The sequence below is a fragment of the Coenobita brevimanus genome, chromosome 98 (genome assembly GCF_032717465.1).
Source record: "Coenobita brevimanus isolate Jiangsu-jjx chromosome 98, ASM3271746v2, whole genome shotgun sequence".
Classification (NCBI taxonomy): Eukaryota; Metazoa; Arthropoda; class Malacostraca; order Decapoda; family Coenobitidae; genus Coenobita; species Coenobita brevimanus.
In genome coordinates, this window is record NC_137051.1 from 29,789,741 (window position 1) to 29,813,069 (window position 23,329).

The 23,329-nt window shown below is 41.9% G+C and overlaps 1 protein-coding gene across 1 annotated transcript in view; it reads right to left on the reverse strand.

The window, feature by feature from the left end:
* Positions 1-20,960, reverse strand: part of LOC145414009 (uncharacterized) — a 110,953-nt gene extending 89,993 nt beyond the window's left edge. Inside the window, exon 1 of the mRNA XM_080283578.1 lies at positions 20,693-20,960. Coding sequence (XP_080139704.1) covers positions 20,693-20,943 — 251 coding nt within the window. The 5' untranslated portion in view covers positions 20,944-20,960. The remainder of the gene's footprint in view (positions 1-20,692) is intronic.
* Between the last annotated feature and the right edge of the window lie 2,369 nt (positions 20,961-23,329).

Below are 23,329 nucleotides of genomic sequence, written 5' to 3' on the forward strand. Positions count from 1 at the left end.
CATTGATAGAAATCTATGGGATTTAGGTCAGGAGACTGTGCTGGCAAGGAAATGGGACCGCCACATCCTATCCACCTGTTGGGAAAGTGGCCATTGAGGTATTTTCGTACGGTCAGGCTGGAATGCACAAGAGCACCGTCGTGCATGCACCACATACTCCTGCGCCTTCCTAGAGATACATCATCTAGTAATGTCGGTAAATCATGCTCTAAGAACTTATGATACACAAAGCCTGTTAGGCGACCAGGAAGAACATGTGGACCAACGATACCGTCACCAATGATGCCACACCATACTTTGATAGAAAAATGATGCTGATACCATGCCAGGTTATTTTGGGATTGGCCTCATCCTAAGCATGCATATTATGACTGTTAAACATCCCTGTTCTTGTGAATGAGGCCTCATCTGAGAACAGTATTATGCTCAGAAAATCAGGATCGAGTGCTGTTTGGTCTAGAAACCGCTGGCAGAAAGCTGAGCGTCTTGGGAAGTCCTCTGGGAATACATGCTGAACTTTCTGGAAGTGGCAGGGGTGAAGGAGCTGATCGTGAAGTACACTCCATGCTATAAAATTACTGATCCCGACAGCATTTGCCAGACCGCGAGTGATTGCTTGAGGATGTGCTGCAACAGCCTCTAGGATCGTCTCTTCAAGTTGGGGTGTACAAACAAAACGTGGTTGTCCTGTTTGTGCCATATCCCACTTAAAGGATCCTCTCTCCCTCAGCCTCCTGTCTATGGATGTAAATATAATGTGATGTGGATGCTGCCGCTGCAGAAATATATCTGCATAAAGATGTGCAACTTCCCTACCATTTCTGTTTGCAGCACCGTAGGTTAGGGGCATATCAGCCAGCTCTGTAAACGAGTACCGCTGCATCCTGCTGACCTGGAGGAACAGTGACCATCTAATTAGTTCAGTAACATAGACAAGGATACTGTATCTTTAGCCCTCACGTAATGGACAGATTGCGGAGATATAATCAGACAGCACTGCATTATCATTTCGAGGTTTGGTATTGGTGAACTAAGCCAGGTTAATCATTTGGTCTCGAGGTTTTTTCACACGCAGTACATTAAATCTGCCAGTTACGTAAATGAGGGATGTTAAGTTGTTGTTACCAGTACAATGTTCTTGATACTGGGTTACGCTGCACATGTAACATGCTGGGTATGGGTACAAAACCTAACAATATGGCTGAAATCAACGGATTGGTAATGTAGTGAATTGGTAAATGTACAGTACATACATCCTTACAAGCAGACAGCAAACAGACATTATGAATGACCAAGAAAGCTCTAGCAAAGTGTACTGGCATTTGTCTCAAACACACACACACACACAAACACACACACACACACACACACACACACACACAGGTAAAAAAAAAACAGAACGAAGGAAGAGAAGACAGTGTTTTATTGGAGAGTCATAGATCAGAAATTAAGGAAGTGGTACCGGCGGAGAGAAGGAGAAAAGAGGGTATAGAAAACATCAAAATTAACTGGAAGGTGGCATATACTAATGTTGATGGTTTAATATCGGCAAGGCTAGAAATCAACGATTTTTTGAGGATACATGAACCTGATGTTATGTGCTTTGTAGAGACCAAGTTAAGAGAAGTTATTGACGTTCATATGGGAGATGGTAAATACAAACTGTGGAGAAGAGACAGAAAAGAAAAAAAGGGAGGAGTGATGATAGCAGTGAAGTACAACATAAATGTAGATACCATGGAAATGGGAGAAGGCAGGGCCGAAGTGATAAATATGAAATTAGAAACTGGAGAGAACAACAAGAGAGATATGGCAGTAGTGTATGTTCCCCCTAAGACAAGAGCATGGAGTGATGATGAATACCAGGAAATGCTGTCAGACATGGCAAGTTATTTACAGAAAATGATCGAGAAAAACAACAATATAATTTTAATGAGTGACTTCAATTGTAAAGAGGTGAAATGGGAGGAATGGGGCTCAGGAGGCGGCAAAGATTCGTGGGGCACTATATTATTAAATATAACAACAATGTGATGATGTAATGGGTCAAAGAAGAGACACGGTTTCGAGGTGAGGACACACCAGCAAGACTAGACTTACTATTTACCAAAGAACCCGATGTAATAGAATCCTTGTAATATCTCTTGAGTGTGTGGAAGAGTTTTGTTGTTTGGGAGACATGTTGTGTGCTGGAGGTGGGGCTGGAGCTAGCTCTGTGGCTAGGGTGAGAAGTGGTTGGAAGAAGTTCAGGGAGCTCTTGCCTCTCCTGACATTGAGAGGGCTCTCCCTACATGCTAAGGGGTCTTTGTATGCAGCATGTGCTAGAAGTGTAATGCTGTATGGCAGTGAGACCTGGGCAGTGAAGGAGGAAGATATTCGCCAGCTCAGACGTACAGAAATGACAATGATTAGGTGGATGTGCAGTGCGTCCCTGCGTCCAAGGCCTGGAGGGGCTGGGTTTACAATGGAAGAGTTGAGAGGTAGGATGGGACTGGAGTGTATTGGTGTTGTGATGAGGAGAGGTAGATTGAGGTGGTTTGGACATGTGGAGAGGATGGGGGATGATGATTGGGTGAGGAAGGTGAGACATGTTAATATTGGGGGTGGGGTTATGAGGGGTAGACCGAGAAAGACATGGGACGAGGTCATTAACCCCTTCTTTACCAACCCCTTCCCCAAATGTAAACATTACGTTTACCCCCCCATACCGACCTGATAGCGCCCCCTCCCGTAGTGTGAGGGGTAGTGTATATTTTTTGCCACGTCAAAACTATTTACTCTTTTTTATTTGTTTGTATACTGATGATCACATAAACCCAGCATGATGTTGGTAATAAAAAAATATTATTAAATAAATCATTACGGTATATAAGTTTACATATCTTATGCTAAAGTACTGTTGCCCAGGTAACTACTGTAAAAACTGGCTTGAAAAAAATGTCCTGCACAGATGGATGGCTTATTTATGTACCTTGTAAGCTAATCATGAAGTATGTGGACACACGTGATGGTGATAGCGACCTTGACCCACTTGTTGCCGGGAGTGCAACGTCACTAAGCTCCCTACTATTTTCCTCCTCCTTCCTCACTCACATCAACTTTGCTATCATTTTCAGGATCACAGTCATCTACTGACACATCAGACACTGCTGCATCATCATCTGATACATCTAAATAAGTATCCTCATGAGGAATAAACTCGTCACTATTGGAATTTGCCAGAGATGCCTTGAGAGAAATATATCTTGTACACCCTCTCTCGTGGTAAAGTGCGTGGTAACTAACTCAGGCAGGCGAAGGGGTGTAAATTTTGCAGTATGTCAGTAGAAAATACAGTACGATATCTGTAGTAGAAATTATAAATAATGATTGGTCTAAAAGAAGTTACATCACAGATGAGTGAGCAAGCCATTGGTGCCACCGTAACTCAGTCATGACGTATCTTATGATGTCAGAATTCGTCAGAACTTCGTCACAATCTTTGTCGTCAAAACACAGAGCTGTTGCTAACATGAGGTCCTCAGAAACAGCCTTACCAGGCTACCCTGAGGCCCATAAGATGCCATTCATTAGAGGGTGTACCAGCGTACAACGGTAGCGGTTCCAGTGTCTCACGGGTGTTTACTGGCGATGTACGGGGGTACATCAAAACACATTTTCGGTAAAGAAGGGGTTAAGTGTGACCTTAGGGTTAAGGGATTGAACAGGGAGGCTGCAATGGATCGTGCAGCGTGGAGAGCCGCCATTAGGTGACCAAGGCTGACACATGCAAGCATGTTGGAGCCTTTAAAAACGAAACGAAACGAAACGAAAACGAAATGATCTGAGCCCTACTGGAAAAAGTGATCATGTGGTCATTGAGTTCCAGATGATAACAGGGAACGTGGAGCCAAGAGACGAGCTTTATGGGCAGGGAAGATACAACTTTGGGAAAGCAAACTTTCCAGGATTGAGAACATTTTTCGAAAATGCAGATTGGAGAAAATTCAGAGAAACAGGAGAGTTACAGAGGAAGTGGGATATTTTTCTAGACCTCCATTATTCGGGAGTGGAAATATTTGTGCCAAGAGTAAAGGGAAAAGAAAACAGGAAAAATGAGTGGTTTAATAGAAGGTGTATGATAGCAAAAAAAGTGAGAGACATGGCGTGGAACAATTGGAGAAAAAGAGGTAACAACAGAACAAAGGAAGAATATAAAAGAACTAGAAATGAATACACAAGAATACGCAGAGAAGAAGAAAGGAATTTGAAAAAGGTATAACAGACAAATGTAAGGATGAACCCAAACTGTTTTATAGATCTGTTAATGGCAAACTGAAACAAAAGGAAGGAATCACCGAACTGAAAGTAGAAGGAGAGGTCTATAAGGATGCGGCAACGTAAACAGAAATAATGAACAAACGTTTCCAGTCAGTTTTCACTAATGAAAAGGAGTTTGTGGAAGGGGAGGGAGTGACTAGAAATGTAGTGATAAAAGATATAAAAGTGGAAGTACAGGAAGTGTATAAATTACTAGAAACTCAAGATGTAAGGAAAGCCCCAGGACCAGATGGGAATCTCGAATTGGGTACTGAAGGAATGCAGAGAACAACTGGCGGATAAGATTCACAGTTTAATTGTGTGTTCTCTGGAAGAGGGGAAAGTGCCTCAAGAGTGGAAGAGGGCAAATGTGGTACCAATTTATATGAGGAAACAAGGAAGAACCCCTGAATTATAGACCAGCATGGTCGGAAAATTGTGCAAAAGAATTCTGAAAGATACATGGATAAAATATCTGGAAGAGATGAATATTTTGGCTGACAGTCAGTTTGGATTTAGAAGTGGAAGATCATGTGTTTCCAACTTGTTGAGTTTTTACTCAAGAGTGATTGATGTGCTACAGGAAAGAGATGGTTGGGTGGATTGTGTGTACACTCAATCCTTAAGTAACAAGTGGTTGAGTAACACGTTTTTATTCTAACGCGGTCACCATAATGAGACAAGTCATGTCAACACGCGGAAAAACTCGAGCTCACGCGGGAAGTCAGCTGGCCTGGGGACGAAATTTGAAAGCCGCGCGCTATGACATCACCCTCTAACCTCTGGGTACATTTCCTGGGCGCATATTTCCATTCTGTATGGGTATTTATCTCAGCACCACAGCCAGCCACCTCAGCCAAACAGCCCTAGTGAGATGGGATAGGTTAGGGTAGGTTAGGTTGCTGAAATTTTGCCTGGGAAGCACAGTGGGCATATTTTCATGAAAAACCTAAGGTTAGTTTTGAAACGAATGGGCAAGCGTTGTTCCTGGCTGAGGGTTCCTGGTGGTTTTTATGAATACGCATACAGAATGGAAATATGTTTTCTGGGCAAACTCAAGGCCGAATGGTTTGATGAAATTTATGGGTTTCGGCAATTTCAGGGGACAAAATGGAACGACAATGTATGCTAATCAGAAAAAAAAAAAAAAAAAAAACTTGCGTTCTCGTAAGTTACAGTTCAGTTCCACATTCTTCGTTTGATTTCATGCTTCCCAACACATTTTGGACCAACTGGACATATGGTTATCAGTCCTTTCTCATGCCTCATCTAGTTCTTACCCACAATTATCATGGATTTTGCAGTTTTAAGGAACGAAATGGAACGAAAATGTTTGCTAATTAGAGGAAAAGTTACTCTTTCGTCCATGTGTTATCGTAGCGTTCAGTTCCACATTCTTCGTTCGATTTAATGCTTCCCAACACTTCCAACTAACTGAGCATACTGTTATCAATCCTTTCTCATGCTTCACCTAGTTCCACCACACACTCATAACGGGTTTCGCAGTTTTAGGGGACGAAATGGAACGAAAATGTTTGCTAATCACACACACACACACACACACAAAATACTTCTGCTCGTGTAAGTGAGCATTCAGTTTCACATTGTTCATTCTTCTTCCTGAGTCTTATGTTTGTCGGATTACTTCTGGGAGGTAAATAAACGTTTCATACTAAATCTGTTTCCCCCGTCATTTTAAGTTGTATTCCGCTGTCAACTTGTTTGACACATCAGGGTTACGGCGAAATTAGGGCCTGTCCTAACCTAAGTGTTTAAACTTGACCTAACCTAGCTTAGCTATACCTTATAATTTAACCTAACCTAAAGTAGCATCCAGTTGGGAAGTTGGGAGATGAAAATCACCTTTGAGTACATCAAGACAATCATGTTATGGCTTAAGGAACGTGATGATAAAAAGTAGGAAATTTTTCAGCAGGAAAAGGTAATTTACCACCCTGAAAATAGGCGGAAAAATACAGAAAACAAACTGGAAGAATATGAACTGAATTGGTAAGGTTCTTCCACTGCTTTAAGCATACAAATACCAAAATGGCAAAAGAAAAAAAGAAAAACCATAGCATAAAAGAAAGCACCATCATAACGATTTGGAAGGACAGGGAGAAGATAAAGATCGTGCGTAGGAAGTGATGCAATCCTGGCAGCTGTGAAGGTTAATATGTTGTCCTGAAACTGACTGAGAAGCTTATAGGGCGTTATGTGGAACATCAGAGAAAGCAAACTCTCACTTTTACCCCTTTTTACCATCTTACCCCACGTATTTACCTCCACCTATACGCACCATCAGGTAAAACACTGAAAGAGATATAACTGTTGTAATTAAAAACATCAGTGGTATTAAAAATGGCATTAACAAAAACAGAAGTTGGACTGGGTCAACACCACCTCCACTGAGTACCCTTTTGTTGATACGTAGCTCCACGGTATTTTACTCCTGCCCCCCAACCCCAAAGTTGTTGTCAAAGTTTCGCCTTCTCGTATCATGTGGCCTTCAGGAGAGACATTAGGCTGTATAGTTAGACTAAAATTTACGGGTCTGGCTGTTTTAGGGAACAAAATGGAGCGAAAATGTTTGCAAACCAGAAAAAAGGTACTCTTTCATCCATGTGTTCTCCTGAGTTAGCGTTCCGTTTCACATTCTTCGTTCGGTATTGCTCTTCCCAACACATTTCGAATTGATTGAGCAGTTTAGCCATATGTTTAGTTTATCAGAAATGCGTTGGGAAACGCGATATCAAATGAAAAATGTGAAACTGAACGCTAACTCACGAGAACACATGGATGAAAGTAATTTTTTCTTGTTAGCACAAATTTTCGTTCTATTTCGTACTCTAAAACTGCCAGACCCATAAATTTTTTGTCTAACCATATGGCCTAAGGTCTCTCCTGAAAGCCACATGATATGAGAGAAGGCAAAACTTTGACAACAACATTGGGGTTGGGGGATGGGAGGAAAATACCGGGGAGCTACGTATCAACAAAAGAGTACCCATCCCAACTTTTATTTTTGTTAATGCTATTTTTAATATCATTGATGTTTTTAATTACAACAGTTATATCTCTTTCAATGTTTTACCTGATGGTGGGTGCAAGTGGGGGTAATTTACGTGGGGTTAGGTGGTAAGAAGGGGTATAAGTGAGAGTTTTGGAAAGTTGCCAGAACACACTGTACCATTATACATGTAAACATACTGTCTGAGTGACGCGGATTTGGGTACCACGGTCCTTGTCCAGTCCCTATTGCCCGCGGTACTCAAGGATTGAGTGTATATATATATATATATATATATATATATATATATATATATATATACCGGTATATATACAGTGCTCGTCAGAAGTATAGAGCGCCCTGCGTCCCTCCTGAGAAACAAACCTTTCAACATTGAAAAAACATATAAATAATGCATTTTATTTACCTTTAGTGCTTCGTAGGGTAGCCTTTACGTTTCTTCACGGACCTGAGACGTCTTGGAGGTGAAAGGGTGAGGCTCCTGAGGTGCTGGAGGGGTATTTTGTCCCAGGAGTCACGAATGGCGGCTTCCAACTTAGGCAGAGAGCTCACGTCTTTCCCTTGGAGACTCTTCTTTACGAGGTACCAGAGGTTTTCAATGGGGTTGAGGTCTGGGCTATTTCCTGGCCAGTCTGTCATGAATGATATCTCGCAGTCACGAAGCCAATTGGTGACCGATTTGGCCTTGTGAGCAGGTGCACCGTCCTGCTGAAACACTCGTGCACCTGTTAGCTCGAAGGAGTCTGGTAAATGATCACACAGAAGCTCCAGGTAAACATCCTGATTCACTCTGAGGTTCTTGGGAAGTACAACAAGCTTCCCCAAACCCTTCCCTGAGAAACAACCCCATACCATGAGTGAATCAGGATGTTTAACTGTGCTTTCTACATACCATGGGTCAAGTGGGTCACTACCTTTGCGTCGATACACACGTGCTCCTCTGTTACAGGTAACACTAAACGTTGCCTCATCAGACCACAACACTGACAACCATTGCTCCTCACCCCAGGTTAGATATTTATTAGCAAAGGCAAGCCTACGAATTCTCTGCCTCTTGGTGAGAAGAGGCTTTTTCACAGGCCTGTGACTTGTGTAACCAAGCTCATGCACCCTACGAGACACTGTTCTCACTGACACCTAACCAAACCCTTCCGGGTTGCTCTCCTTAATTTTCCTTGCACTCACACGAGGATTAAACTCCACTGCACGTTTTAAAACATTAACAGACCTTGGGGAAGTTTTCCTAGGCCTACCAGACCGCGGTTTCTTTGTGGGAACTGCACCACTGTTTTCCTCCCGAAACCGTGCACACCAACGACGCACTGTCGATCGTGCCACACCAACCAATTCACTAATTTCCTTTGTCTGGTGGCCTGCCTCCTTTAGAGCAATGATCTGGGATATGATTTCACTCGATAGTTCACGGGTAGGTGCCATAACAAAGTTGTGAAGGCCAGAACACTGTGGGACACTCAGTAAAAAATGGAGCAATTTGAGAGGGACACTCGGTGGAGTTCCTCTCTCTCAGGCAGCCCATGGGCGACTGAGGCGGGAACCAACCAGCGCGTCGGAAGGCCTCAGGCTACCGTGACGTCATGCTCGGAGCTCAAACTTGTGGCTCAATTCTTACCCCCCAAAATGGGTGATTCTTTTTGGGCCATAAGTATTGCGCGCCTGGCGGACAACGCTGAATACTTCTGACGAGTACTGTATATATATATATATATTTTCAGTAGGAGGTGGGTGGATGTGGCGTGTTTGCAGGAAGTCCGGTACAGGGGTGGATCAGCCAGAAAGACTGTTGGGAAGGACTGTTCCTATAAGTTGTTTTGGCAAGGAGGGACAGACAGATATGGAGGTGTTGGTGTGATGGTTTCGGAGAAATGGGTGGAATATGTTATGAATGTTATGAGAGTAAGCGATAGGATATTGGTAGTGAGTCTGTTTGATAGAAGGATAGCTGCGATTATATCGGATTGGATGAAGCAGAGAAAGATAGATTTTGGGATGATTTAATACACATAGTGGGTGGTATGCGGGATGATGAGATAGTGGTTTTGGGAGGGGACTTAAATGGTCATGTAGGTGAAGCAGCATAAGGTTATGAAGGAGTGCATGGGGGATGTGCATATGGTATATGGAATGCAGAAGGGGAAAGGATACTCGAGTTTAGGGAGGCAACGAACATGATTGTGTGCAACACATATTTTAGGAAAAGACACAGTAGGTTAATTACGTATAAGCCTGGGGGAAATAGCAGTCAGATAGATTATTTTCTGGTTAGGAGGGCCGATAGGAGGTGTGAGGGATGTTAAAGCTATAGGAAGTGAGGAGTGTGTGCAGCAGCACAAACTACTGATTTGTGATATGGTGCTTAAAGAACGAGTGATGAAAAAGAGAACTTATGTACCTAGGAGGAAAATATGGAAGCTGAAGAACCAAGTAGTAAGGGATGCCTTCTATAGTAAGTTGAGGAGAGTGGTGGCTGAACAGGGAGCTGTAGACAGAGGTGTTAATGAACAGTACAGAGCCCTCAAGAACAATCTCTTGAGAGTTACTGATGTAACATGCAGTTGGACAAGAGGACCACCAAGACATAAAGTAACTTGGTGGTGGGATGAGGGTGTAGAAGCTGCAGTTAAGGAGAAAAGAAGGCTTTTTCGGGACTGGAAGAAGTGTGGTAGCAAAGAGGAATATTTGGCTGCCAGGCATAGGGCTAGAAGAGTGGTATACAGGGCAAAGTCTGAGTCACAGAGACTTTTACTTGATAACCTAAATCATGGGGAAAGGAAAAATATATTTAGGGTGGCAGGTCAGATGAAGAGGGATAATCGGGATATTATAGGTGAGCAGTGTGTGAAGAATGATGATGGAAGGGTAGTGGTGAACAGTGAGGATATTAAAGATGCATGGAGAGAGCATTATAACCGGTTGTTGAATGAGGAGTTTGACTGGGACAGAGAAGGTTTGGAGCCAGCAGATCCAGTGTCTGGCCCTTGGCCTTTGATTGATGCTGCTACTGTGAGTGAGGCAATAGGCAGGATGAAGGTGGGGAAGGCAGCAGGTGTGTCTGGGTTGACTGCCGAAATGTTGAAGGCCTCAGGCGATACAGGGGTGAAGTTAGTCACTGACCTGATAAACAGGGTTATTTATGAAGGTGTTGTCCCAGATGATTGGCTGAAGAGTGTAACTGTAAATGTGTATATAGGGAAGGGTGATGCCCTGGAAAGAGGAAATTATAAAGGTATAAAGCTTTTAGATCAGATAATGAAGGTAATGGACAGAGTTTTAGAAGGTATGATTAGAGAAAGAGTGAATATTGATGAGATGCAGTTTGGGTTTATGCCAGGTAGGGGGACCACTGATGCCATATTCACTGTTCGAGAGTTTCAGGAAAAATATATTGGTAGGAGAAGGGATCTTTATTTTGTTTTTGATGATTTGGAAAAGGCCTTTGACAGAGTCCCTAGAGAGGTGGTGAAGTGGGCAGTGAGAAAGCTTGGCTTGGAGGAGTGGCTGGTTAGGGTGGTTATGGCTATGTATGTGGGTGCTCACACCCAGGTAAGAGTGAATGGAGATTTGAGTGATGGATTTTCCATGAATGTTGGTGTGCATCAGGGGTCAGTTTTGAGTCCCATGTTGTTTATCATGATACCTGAAGCCCTTTCATGTGACTTTAGAAACAGACTCCCGTGGGAGTTGTTGTATGCTGATGATTTGGTGCTGATTGCAGAGAACGAAAGGGAGGCAGAGGAAAGGTATAGGAAGTGGAGAGATGGTATGGAGCACAAGGGCTTAAGGGTAAATGCAGATAAAACAAAAGTGATGATATCTAGGGTTCGTGGCGGTACTGTCAAAGACGAGGGAGAGTGGCCATGTGCAGTTTGCCACAAGGGCGTGGGAAGTAATTCTATCTTGTGCGGTGTTTGTGATAAATGGGTGCATAAGAGATGTAGTGGTATCAGAGGTAGACTGCAAGGTAATGTTGAGTTTATGTGTACGACTTGTCGGGGAAAGCAGGTGGAGATTGTCAGACGTGAAAGAATTGAACTTGCTGGTGAATCTCTTGAGTGTGTGGAAGAGTTTTTTTATTTGGGAGACATGTTGTGTGCTGGAGGTGGGGCTGGAGCTAGCTCTGTGGCTAGGGTGAGAAGTGGTTGGAAAAAGTTCAGGGAGCTCTTGCCTCCCCTAACAATGAGAGGACTTTCCCTACTTGCTAAGGGGTCTTAGTATGCAGCATGTGTTAGGAGTACAATGCTGTATGGTAGTGAGACCTGGGCAGTGAAGGAGGAGGATATTCGCCAGCTCAGACGTACAGAAATGACAGTGATTAGGTGGATGTGTAGTGCGTCCCTGTGTCCAAGGTCTGGGGGGGCTGGGTTCACGATGGAAGAGTTGAGAGGTAGGATGGGACTGGAGTGTATTGGTGTTGTGATGAGGAGAGGTAGATTGAGATGGTTTGGACATGTGAAGAGGATGGGGGATGATAATTGGGTGAGGAGGGTGAGAAGTGTTAATATTGGGGGTGGGGTTACGAGGAGTACACCAAGAAAGACATGGGACGAGGTCATTAAGTGTGACCTCAGGGTTAAGGGACTGAACAGGGAGGCTGCAGTGGATCGTGCAGCATGGAGAGCCGCCATTAGGTGACCAAGGCTGACGTATGCAAGCATGTTGGAGCCTTTAAAAACGAAAACAAAACGATATATATATATATATATATATATATATATATATATATATATATATATACAGGAATCTCTCACTTATCCGGACATAACAGAGGCAAAGGCACGTTCGAGTAGTGGCAACATCTGGATAATGAACACTATTCCCTTACCACACCCAGACCCTATCTATACCCACCTCCAACCTATACCTAACTAATTTGTACATTATCTATGCTTATTTAGCCAGTGTTTTCTGGTCAATCAGGCATATTTAGACATAAAAATACAAAAGGAATACCCAAAGTAGTGTTAAACATCAAGAAAACCGTGCAGAAAAACTACCGTACTGAAAACCAAAAACACCCTACCTAAACACTACTGTATGTAGAGTACCTCTCCTGATTTTGGCAGTGTTTACAAGTCATTCTGCCATATTTTGACATCAAAACATACATAGGATTATCCAAAATAATTTTCACCACCACAAAAATCATGTAAAAAAAAAAAAAAAAACTGAAAACCAAAAAACACCCTACTTATACACCACTACTGTATATGTACAGTACACCTCCTAATTTTGACACTGTTTTCAGGTCAATCTGTCACAATTCGACATCAAAATACACATAGGAATATCCAAAGTAATGCTAAACACCAAGAAAATCATGAAAAAAAAATAATAATAAAAAAAAAAAATAAACAACATCGTACCTATACACGACTGTACAGTATGTACTGTATAGTATCCCTCCTAATTTTGACCATAATGTACACTTCAGAACACTGTTTTGGAAGCAGGGTTGGCAACGAAGTGGGTAACCTGGTTTTACCCACTCGGGTTTTTTCAGTAAAACCCACTTGAAAAAAAACATTATTTTACCCACTTTACTGGGTTTTGTCAACCACAACCAGCTGTGCGAGGCATATTTCTGACTGCTGAACTAAACAAGAAATTTTGCACTCAATTTCTTCATTCTTACTAATACCTTGGTCACACTTTTCTACAAAATGAGAGTAAACATGACACCTGAGCTTAAGATTGGGTTAAAAAATCCTAATACAGGAATATGTAGCTTGAATTCAAGGTAAATTTCCTTGGTTTTCATCTGGTGAATACAAATTTTACAGACAGCACTACCTGTCAATAATTTTGAAAGTTTTAAAATTAAGAGTAAAATTGTTTTTCATAGATATGGTTTTTAGTTTTATTTAAGGAGTGGGGTAAATTTGTTATATAACAGTCATCATTACTGGAGTTAACTTATACTATATGTTGTCTCATATCATTACCGAATATCAATAATTCTACAGAAATATAAACGTTGCTTTGTTTAAAATAGATGTATTTTATAGGCTTAGATATTTGGTTACTATCTATCTATCTATCTATTGCCAGACGCCTCAATCCCATTTAGGGTGGCCACAAACAAATCGCCTCCAAGTCGACCTGTCCCCCGCCATTTCACTGCCCTGCTCCCAACTCACACCCCCCTCTCTCATATACCTCTCTACCCCATCCCTCCATCTCATCCTCGGCCTCCCCCTCCCTCTTCCCCCCTCCACCTCACTCACATACACTCTCTTTGTCAGTCTTTCACCCTCCATCCTCTCCACATGGCCAAACCACCTCAGTGTGTTCCTCATAACGCTCCCTATCACATCCACATCAACACCACAATGTTCCTTTATATCCTCATTCGTCAGCCTATCTCTCCATGTGACTTCACAGGCTCCTCTTAAATAACTCATTTCCACTGCTCTCACTCTTGACTTGTGTCCTTCCAACAACGTCCAAGCTTCACTTCTGTACATTAGAGTTGGTATCACAATACTGTCATGTAGTAACTTTTTCACTTCCATGCTCACTTCCCTGTTCTTATCACTGCTTTCAAAGAACCAGCAACCTTTCTTCCCTGCTGTACCCTTTCAAGCACTTCACCCTCCAAACCTCCATCCTTACTCATCACACTACCCAAGTACTTAAACGTACTCACATTTTCCAATTCCTCACCATCCAACCTCGCTGTACATTCACTGACTTCACCTCTCTCAAAGACCATCACTTTACTCTTCCCTACATTCACCTCCAGATTCCGTTTCTTACACACTCTCCCAAACTCATCCACCAAGCCTTGCAGCTCCCCTTCGTCTTCACTCAACAACACAGTATCATCTGCAAACAACAGTACAGGGAGTTTCCAAACATTATCCTCTCTCACCAGGGCCACTCCAACATCCACTACCCTACCTTGTACCTCTTTTATTACCCCATCCATGTACAGATTGAACAACCATGGAGACATGACACATCCCTGTTTCAACCCAACTTTCAAAGAGAAAAATTCACTTAGTTCACCATCCACACGCACTGCAGCCTTCGCACCATCGTACATACTCTTCACAGCATTCAACAACTTCCCATCTACTCCATATATTCTTAACACTTTCCACAATCCTTGTCTATCCACCCTGTCATATGCTTTCTCCAAATCCATGAAAGCCGCATACAACTTCTTTCCCTTCTCTAGAAACTTTTCCACTAAAGATCTAAGAATGAATATCTGATCTACACAACCTCTTCTCTTCCTAAAGCCTCCCTGTTCTTCTCCAACTTTGGTTACCAGCTTTGGTTACCAAAAGCTATTATTACTGTTAAGATAATGTATGAAATCACTTATGCAACAGAATTTTCAATAATAATTATTCACAAGTTTGAGAAATGCAAGCATATAATTACCAAAGAAAGGAGAGTAGCATGGCAAATGACTCCTCCTCCTACTATTGTGTAATGTGGACTGATCTTTGCCAGCTCATGGGTTGTGCAATGCTCTCAAGCCTCTCATGTTGAAGCATGTTGCTATGTAGCAGACAGCCCAAGGATAACAGCCAAACAAGTCAAAACATAATTGTGTTCATTTCCCTCATTCAAATATGTGTGTGAAAAATAAGATTTTAATGGGCTATTAATAATTATGCAGAGCGGAAACATTATTTTATTTAAATTTAAGGTAAACTTTGAAAAACCCACTTTTGCAAGTTTTTTGGGGGGTATTTGGTGGGAAAAAAAAAAAAAAAAAAAAAAAAGGTGGGTTGGGCATTAAATTTTTTTTTTTTTTTTTTTTTTTGCCAACCCTGTTTGGAAGAGATTTAGAGTGCAATGTAGGCTTGTTTGTAAATTGGCACCACAGCGGCAAAGGAATACAATGGAGAGTGAAAGAACATCCACCTACCTGCCACCAGTCAATGAAAAATCTGCATTAGAATTCTCCCTCCCCTGCCTTAGTCAATCAAAACTCTTCAACTCCCTACCACTGCATCTTCCCTCCCTGCCAACCACCAACACCCTGTGAGCTACAGGGCCCACTAACTGTCAACCCTCCCCCCCTCAACACTCCACCACTTTCATATTACAGTACAGTATAACCCCATTCTTTTTGTGTATTTCCTTCCTGATTTTCTTTTTCTGTGATTACGGCTGGATGTTTGATGAGAACAACTGTCTCATGCCAGACACTTTTAGCCAGAAGAAAGGGTCGGTCATGCTGGATAATGTCAAAGATTTTATGTTTACTGCCAGATCCCATTTTAATTCAGCCACTGGCTACACCAGATAATGTCATATGGTGGATAATTGGGAGCTTACTGGACTGTATTTAGGTAGTGTGATTAAATAAGGATGGAAGTTCAAAGATGAAGTGCATGAAATGATACAGCATGGAAGACAGGTGTGAATGGAAGTAAAAAAGTCACTGCATGACAGTGCTGTGGTTCCCATTCTAACGTATGGGAGTGAAGCCTACCCTGTAGATCTTGTTGGATGGACAAAAGTTGCATGAGAGCAGTGGAAATGACTTATCTGAGAGAAGTAGTTGGAGTTATATGGAGAGACAGTAATAAAAAAAAGTGAAGGTGTATTGTTGTGTCGCTATGGATGTGTCAGAAATACTTTCACATGGTTAGGTCAGATGGAGAGAGTGCAGGATGTGAGACCAACTTGAAAAGTGTATGTGAGTGAAGTGAAAGGGGAGGCTGAGGATGAGATAGACAGATGGGGTGAAGAGGTATATGAAAGAGAGGGTATGTGAGATGCAGAGGCAACAGCCTGATGGCAGACGACAGGGTGACATGGAGGCAATTCGTTTGTGGCCACCCTTTCCAGAATTACAGTAGTTAAGACATCTAGCTATAGACATAGAAACAGCAGTAGACCCTCACTATAATGGACTAACTGGGAGGAAGCCTGATTCAATAAAGCCAACAGTCTGTTATATCTGATGGTCCACCGCGGCTGAATTTCAAGCACACTTGAAAATTACTATAATACCGTATTCTAGTATTAAACATGAAAACTAGACCTATTTCATAATAACTTGGGCCATAATTTCATCCTTTTGCAGCTTATCTCACATCCTTATCATGACATTTCTCCATGACTAGTATGGTGTTACTGTAGTCTATTATTACCAATTATGAAAGAGAGAAGGCAATTTCAGGCCAGGCTGAATTAAAAAAAAAAAAAAAAAAAAAAAAATGTAGAAAACATATGTATTGTGACCCACTGAGCCCCAATTAACCCGTATGAAGCTGGCGACATAGATCTACATCCCCCTCAGAAACGCCAGTGATGTAGATCTACATCCCCCTCAGAAACGCCAGCGACGTAGATCTATGTCTTACAGCAGTGAGAAGTCACTGGAAGCAACTAGAGTAAAATGGAAGGTACATTAATTTACGTATTTCGCTAACTTCAGACATTTCTCCACTACGCTTACAACATTGATTTAGGCACGCGGGAAGCGAGTGACAGTCTTCACAGGCTTACAGGCACTCTGCTCTCTCAGTAACCTTGAATTTTTCAGAGGTCGATTGGCACCAAATTGACTTGATTCAACCAAATTTTTGGCTTTGGTGATTACTTTTATTAGTGCCAGGGAACTTATATTGATGTATTAAGCTCATTCAGCCAAAGACAAAAATAAAAAATCAGTTCACAAGTTCACAGGCGCTCTGCTCTCTCAGTAACCTCGAAGATTTGAGAGGTAGTGACACCAACCTGACTCAAATCAACCAACTTTCAGGCTTTAGTGATTACTTTCATTAGTGCCAGGAATCTTATATTGATGTATTATGCCCATTCAGCCAGAAAAAAAAAAAAAAAAGTTCAAAATTGGGCAGCGTAGAGATCATTTTTTTTTTTCAGCACGGTATGGGTTAAGGGACACTGTTTGTTATGGCTGACGGAAGTACAGTGGCCCTCGTAGTGTTTGTTAAATCCACTCTCTAGTCTACTGAGTTCTGTTAAACCGAGCGTCTACTGTATCTGACTCTATCTCTATTGCCAGACGTCTTAAGCATGTAAGGGGTGAACACAATCAAATCACCTCCATGTCGCCCTGTCCCACACCATTTCACTGCCCTGCTCCCAACTCACACCCCCCTCTCTCATATATATATACCTTTCCATTCCATCCCTCCACCTCATCCTTGGCCTCCCCCTCCCTCTCCCTCCCTCCACCTCACTCACATACACTCTCCTCATCAGTCTCTCACCCTCCATCCTCTCCGTATGGCCAAAGCACCTCCAAGTGTTTCACCTAATGCTTCCTATCACATCCACATCCACACCACAACACTCCATCACATCCTCAATTGTCAGTCTGTCTATCCATGTGACACCACAGGCTCCTCTCAAATAACTCACTTCCACTGCTCTCACTCTTGACTTCTGTCCCTCTAACAAAGTCTAAGCTTCACTTCCACACATTAGAGTTGGTATCACAACATTGTCATGTAGTAACTTTTTCACATGCATGCTAACTTCCCTGTTTCTTATCACTGCTTTCAAGTAACCAGCAACCTTTCTTCCTTATTATACCCTTTCAAGCACTTCACCCTCTAAACTTCCATCTTTACTCATCACACTACCCAAGTACTTAAACACACTCACATTTTCCATTTCCTCCTCAATCAACCTCACTGTACATTCACTGACTTCATTTCTCTCAAAAACCATAACTTTACTCTTCCCTACATTCACCTTTAGATTCTGCTTCTTACACACTCTCCCAAACTCATCCACCAAGCCTTGCTGCTCCCCTTCATCTTCATTTAACAACACAGTATCACTTGCAAACAACAGTACAGGAAGTTTCCAAACACTGCCCTCTCTCATTAGGGCCACTCCAACATCTACTGCCCTACCTTGTATCTCTTTTATGACCTCATCCATATACAGATTGAACAACCATGGAGACACAACACATCCGTTTCAATCCAACCTTCAAATAGAAAAATTCACTCAGTTCACTATCCACACAAACTGCAGCCTTAGCACCCTCATACATACTCCTCACAGCAGCCTTAGCACCCTCATACATACTCCTCACAGCAGCCTTAGCACCCTCATACATACTCCTCACAGCAGCCTTAGCACCCTCATACATACTCCTCACAGCAGCCTTAGCACCCTCATACATACTCCTCACAGCATTCAACAACTTCCCATCTACTCCATAAATTCTTAATACTTTCCACAGTCCTTGTCTACCCACCCTGTCATATGTTTTCTCTAAATCCATGAAGGCTGCACGCAACTTCTTTCCCTTCTCTAGAATCTTTTCCACTAAAGATCTAAGAATGAATATCTGATGTACACAACCTCTTCCCTTCCTAAAACCTCCCTCTTCTTCTCCAACTAATTCCTTTGTTATTTCCCTAACTCTGTCAATAAGTATCCTACCACATACTTTTCCTATTACACTAAGAGGAAAAATGCCCCTATGATTACCACACACTTCTTTTTCCCCTTTTCCTTTGTACAGGGGAATAATTATATTTGACTTCCAAGCCTCCAGGACTCTACCTTCCTCCCTGGCCAATCTGCACATCTTCCACATCCATTCTATTGCTATCTCTCCCCCATGCTTCAGCATTTCACCACACTCTCTATCAATTCCTGGGGTTTTCCCCAATTTGACTTTCTTCATTGCTTCCACAACTTCCATCCTACTGATTTCTTCCTCTCTTCTCACATCCATTCGTCTCCCAGCCATTCCCCTGCCACTTATACTCGCATTACTTTCATTCTCTACGTTCAACAGTTCCTTTAAGTGTTCTCTCCATCTGCTCATTTATTTCTCCCTTCTCCACTAGTAATATACCATTTTTATCTTTCACTCCCCGACTATCTTCTTTGACACCCTGTCTAACTCTCTTTATCTCTTTCCAGAACGTTCTTACAGTCCCTCCACTTGACACTCAAATTCCTTCCAAATTCCACTCTCTTCTTACACTCTCATACTAATCTTTTCACCTCTCTCTTCCTCTCTACATATAACTCTCTCTTCCATCTCTCAACTTCTTCCATGCCCCTGTTTCTCATGCACTCACTATATGCTTTCTTCTTTTGTGCCACAGACGGTCTCACCTCTTCATTCCACCATGCTGTTCCTTGCACCCCCTTTCGTCTTCTCTTGAACTTACATACCACCTCACATGCTGCACAAATTTCTTCTACGAATATCTTGCACACACCTTCCACGTCCCCCATCTCCTCTAATCCATATTTACCCAATCGCTCCTCCACTTCTCTCTTATATTCTGCCTTTTTTTCATCCTCTTGTAACCTTTCCACCCTCCTTGCAAATACAACTTCCTCCTGTCCTTCCCTTCTTCTATTTCCCCATTTCACTTGGACCTTGATTCTCACCACTAACAAGCGGTGGTCAGAAAGTCAACTTCCCCAACCTCGATATGCTTTTGCATCCATTACACGCCTTCTCATCCTTTCATCCACACACACACATAATCAATGACTGCCTTCCCTTCATTCAGTTCACCACCCACCTTTCTCATCACTCACCAGGTAGGCTATACCTATGGATAATTCTGTGTCTGAAGAGGGTACTGGCTATCACCAACCCCCTCCAGGCACAAATGTCCACTAGCACTGCCATTCTCATCTATCTCAGCAGGCACACCCCACTCACCACCTACTCCATCCACCTTCACATTTCCTGCTTTACCATTCATATTGCCAATCAAAAACACTCTCTCACTCCTTTCAAACCTTTCCATGCACGCTTTCACACTTGTCCAGAACTCTTCTCTCACTCTGCTTGTACGACCTGGCGAAGACACGCACACATTTGAAGTCAAACTTTCAATCTTATGCACACAATCCTTGAGCCAACTGATCCATACTCTCTTATAATCTCCTTCCATCTGTTACAACAATTCATGTTCCTTCTTTTTCCCTCTCATTCTCACCTACTCTCATGCATATACCCCATCCATGCTCCCATTCTCTCATACTCTCACCTCCCCATTTAGCTTCAGTTAACCCACATACATCCACTTTCGCACCCCCAAGTACCTGGACAATCTCTCTCTCACCTCATCATTTGCACCCCTTACATTCCACGTCACAATCCGTACCATGTCCTTTGTTCGGTCATTAGTCATCACTTTTTGGTCGGTCTTGGTCCGAGGCTTCTTGTTCGTATTTTTAGTCAATTGTTTTCCAGAGAGGGGCACTAACCCTCCGCCAACCCACTCTGACCGTGATAAAGGAGAAGATGTAAGATGTACACTTAGTATCAAGGAGATTAGTATTATGGTACTATTATGCTGGAATGTTACTGCCCTACAGAAATACAGATTAATTTAAAACACAGCTTCCTTGCCTGCACACCTCTGGTTTGGGCGAATTCCTCTGCTGTTTCTTCTGGGCTCCCCAAAGTGCTTGCAGCCATACTTCAGGTAAACATACTTGAAGAACTTTGGGTACCTTGGTTCACCAACTTTAAGCTGTTTGTTGGCAGCCTCTACACTGCGGCTGTTTCTTCGAGTGAATATAGTGTGGGTGGCTTCACAGTATGCTCTGAGAGCTTCCTGCAGATCTTCATAGGATTCAAATTCATCACCAAGCTCCAAAGAGGCCATGGTGAGTTTTCTTGCTGTATAACCTTATGACTTAATGCTGTAACTTGTTGTATGTAGACTCTGGAAGTAAAAAAGAAACAATAGTTCACCACACAATTATACAGCAATGTCATTCCACATCAAACTGCAGCATTATATTTTATTACTGAATGTAGGTACTACCCTATGTTAATGTTAAATGTCATATTAACAGTTATGAAAAATTCAATGAATAAAGCTGGTACATGCTTTAGGCCTGGGAAGCAAACAACAAAGTGTACTGTACATAAATATGGTATATAGTCTACTATACCATACTGTAAATGTCAAAATAGGAAAGGATGACCAAAAACAAGGTGGAAAAATAAAAAGTGAAGTTACATGATGGGTAAGAGGCCAAAATGATAGAAGGGAGCAGTGATAAGCTGTGAAAAAGGCTTCAGGAAGTCTGTCTGTCATTACAGATGAAGTTGTATTATAGGGCAGGCATCTGACTACTGTACTGGTTGACAGATTAACCCATCTGCCTACAACTCTTGTTCGATATCACAGGCATTCAATACCTACGTTGGTCATCTGAGACTGAGTAGCCCGTACAAGCTCATTGTACTGCTTCATACCTTCCTGAGAGTTGTTGGGTTTGACTGACAAATCTAGCAGTTTATGTACTGTATCTACTTTCCTGTGTCAAAAGTTATGAAGATAAAAGAAATATGAAAGCTCATATCAGTTACTTTTGGCTTGACACATGTCATAGTCTCTGATACTCTTTAGATCTGCCAACAGCCTTTATTTTGTATTGTGGTAGTCAACAACTGGACTGCACTACAATAAAAAACTAAAAACTTACTGTAAATGCAGTAATGTTAATAACAATTAACTGATATGTGTTTTAAAAAGTAAGAAACTAATCAGAATAATTGGGAAATTTACTCTGCTTATGACAAAAAGATAATTACATTCCCATATGACTTTAAGAATGCTTATGATCTGCTCTTGGTTACTGGTACTAAATACTGTACCAAGATAGCTTCTTCTCCTCAACTTTGTTGTCTGGTTCATTTTTTGAATATTATAGCTTGAGACAGACTGGACTAGGTTAGGCCATCTTCCCTCTGTTGATCTTTGTTTATTCATCTGCAAAGGACATTATGTTTTTTTGTCTAGATTTAACTGTTTACCTGTTTGTCTGCAACATTATGAAAAAGTTATTGGTTGGAACTATGCTCAATACTGAATAATGGCTGAGGACCATCAGGGGAACAAGTGACTGAACTTTGTATGAAAAGGTCAAAGATCTGGGATATATACTGTGTATATATATATATATATATATATATATATATATATATATATATATATATATATATATTATAGTAGAATGGATCTGGAAGATGTGTAGATTGGCCTGTGAGGAAGATAGAGTCCCGGAGGATTGGAAGTCAGGTATAGTTATTCCCTTGTATAAAGGAATAGGGGAAAAAGAAGTGTATGATAATCATAGGGGCATTTGTCTTCTTAGTATAATAGGAAAAGTGTATGGTAGGATACTTATTGACAGAGTTAGAGAAAGAACAGAGGAATTAGTTGGACAAGAACAGGGAGGCTTTAGGAAGGGAAGAGGTTGTGAAGATCAGATATTCATTCTTAGATCTTTAGTGGAAAAGTTTTTAGAGAAGGGAAAGAAGTTGTATGCGGCTTCCACGGATTTGGAGAAAGCATATGACAGGGTGGATAGACAAGGATTGTGGAAAGTATTAAGAATATATAGAGTAGATGGGAAGTTGTTGAATGCTGTGAAGAGTATGTATGATGATGCTAAGGCTGCAGTGTGTGTGGATGGTGAACTAAGTGAATTTTTCTCTTTGAAGGTTGGGTTGAAAAAGGGATATGTCATGTCTCCATGGTTGTTCAATCTGTACATGGATGGGGTAATAAAAGAGGTACAAGGTAGGGTAGTGGATGTTGGAGTGGCCCTGGTGAGAGAGGATAGTGTTTGGAAACTCCCTGTACTGTTGTTTGCAGATGATACTGTGTTGTTGAGTGAAGACGAAGGAAAGCTGCAAGGCTTGGTGGATGAGTTTGGGAGAGTGTGTAAGAAACGGAATCTAAAGGTGAATGTAGGGAGGAGTAAAGTGATGGTCTTCGAGAGAGGTGAAGTCAGTGAATGTACAGCGAGGTTGGATGGTGAGGAATTGGAAAATGTGAGTGCGTTTAAGTACTTGGGTAGTGTGATGAGTAAGGATGGAGGTTTGGAGGGTGAAGTGCTTGAAAGGGTACAGCAGGGAAGAAATGTTGCTGGTTCCTTGAAAGCAGTGATAAGAAACAGGGAAGTGAGCATGGAAGTGAAAAAGTTACTACATGACAGTATTGTGATACCAACTCTAACGTATGGAAGTGAAGCTTG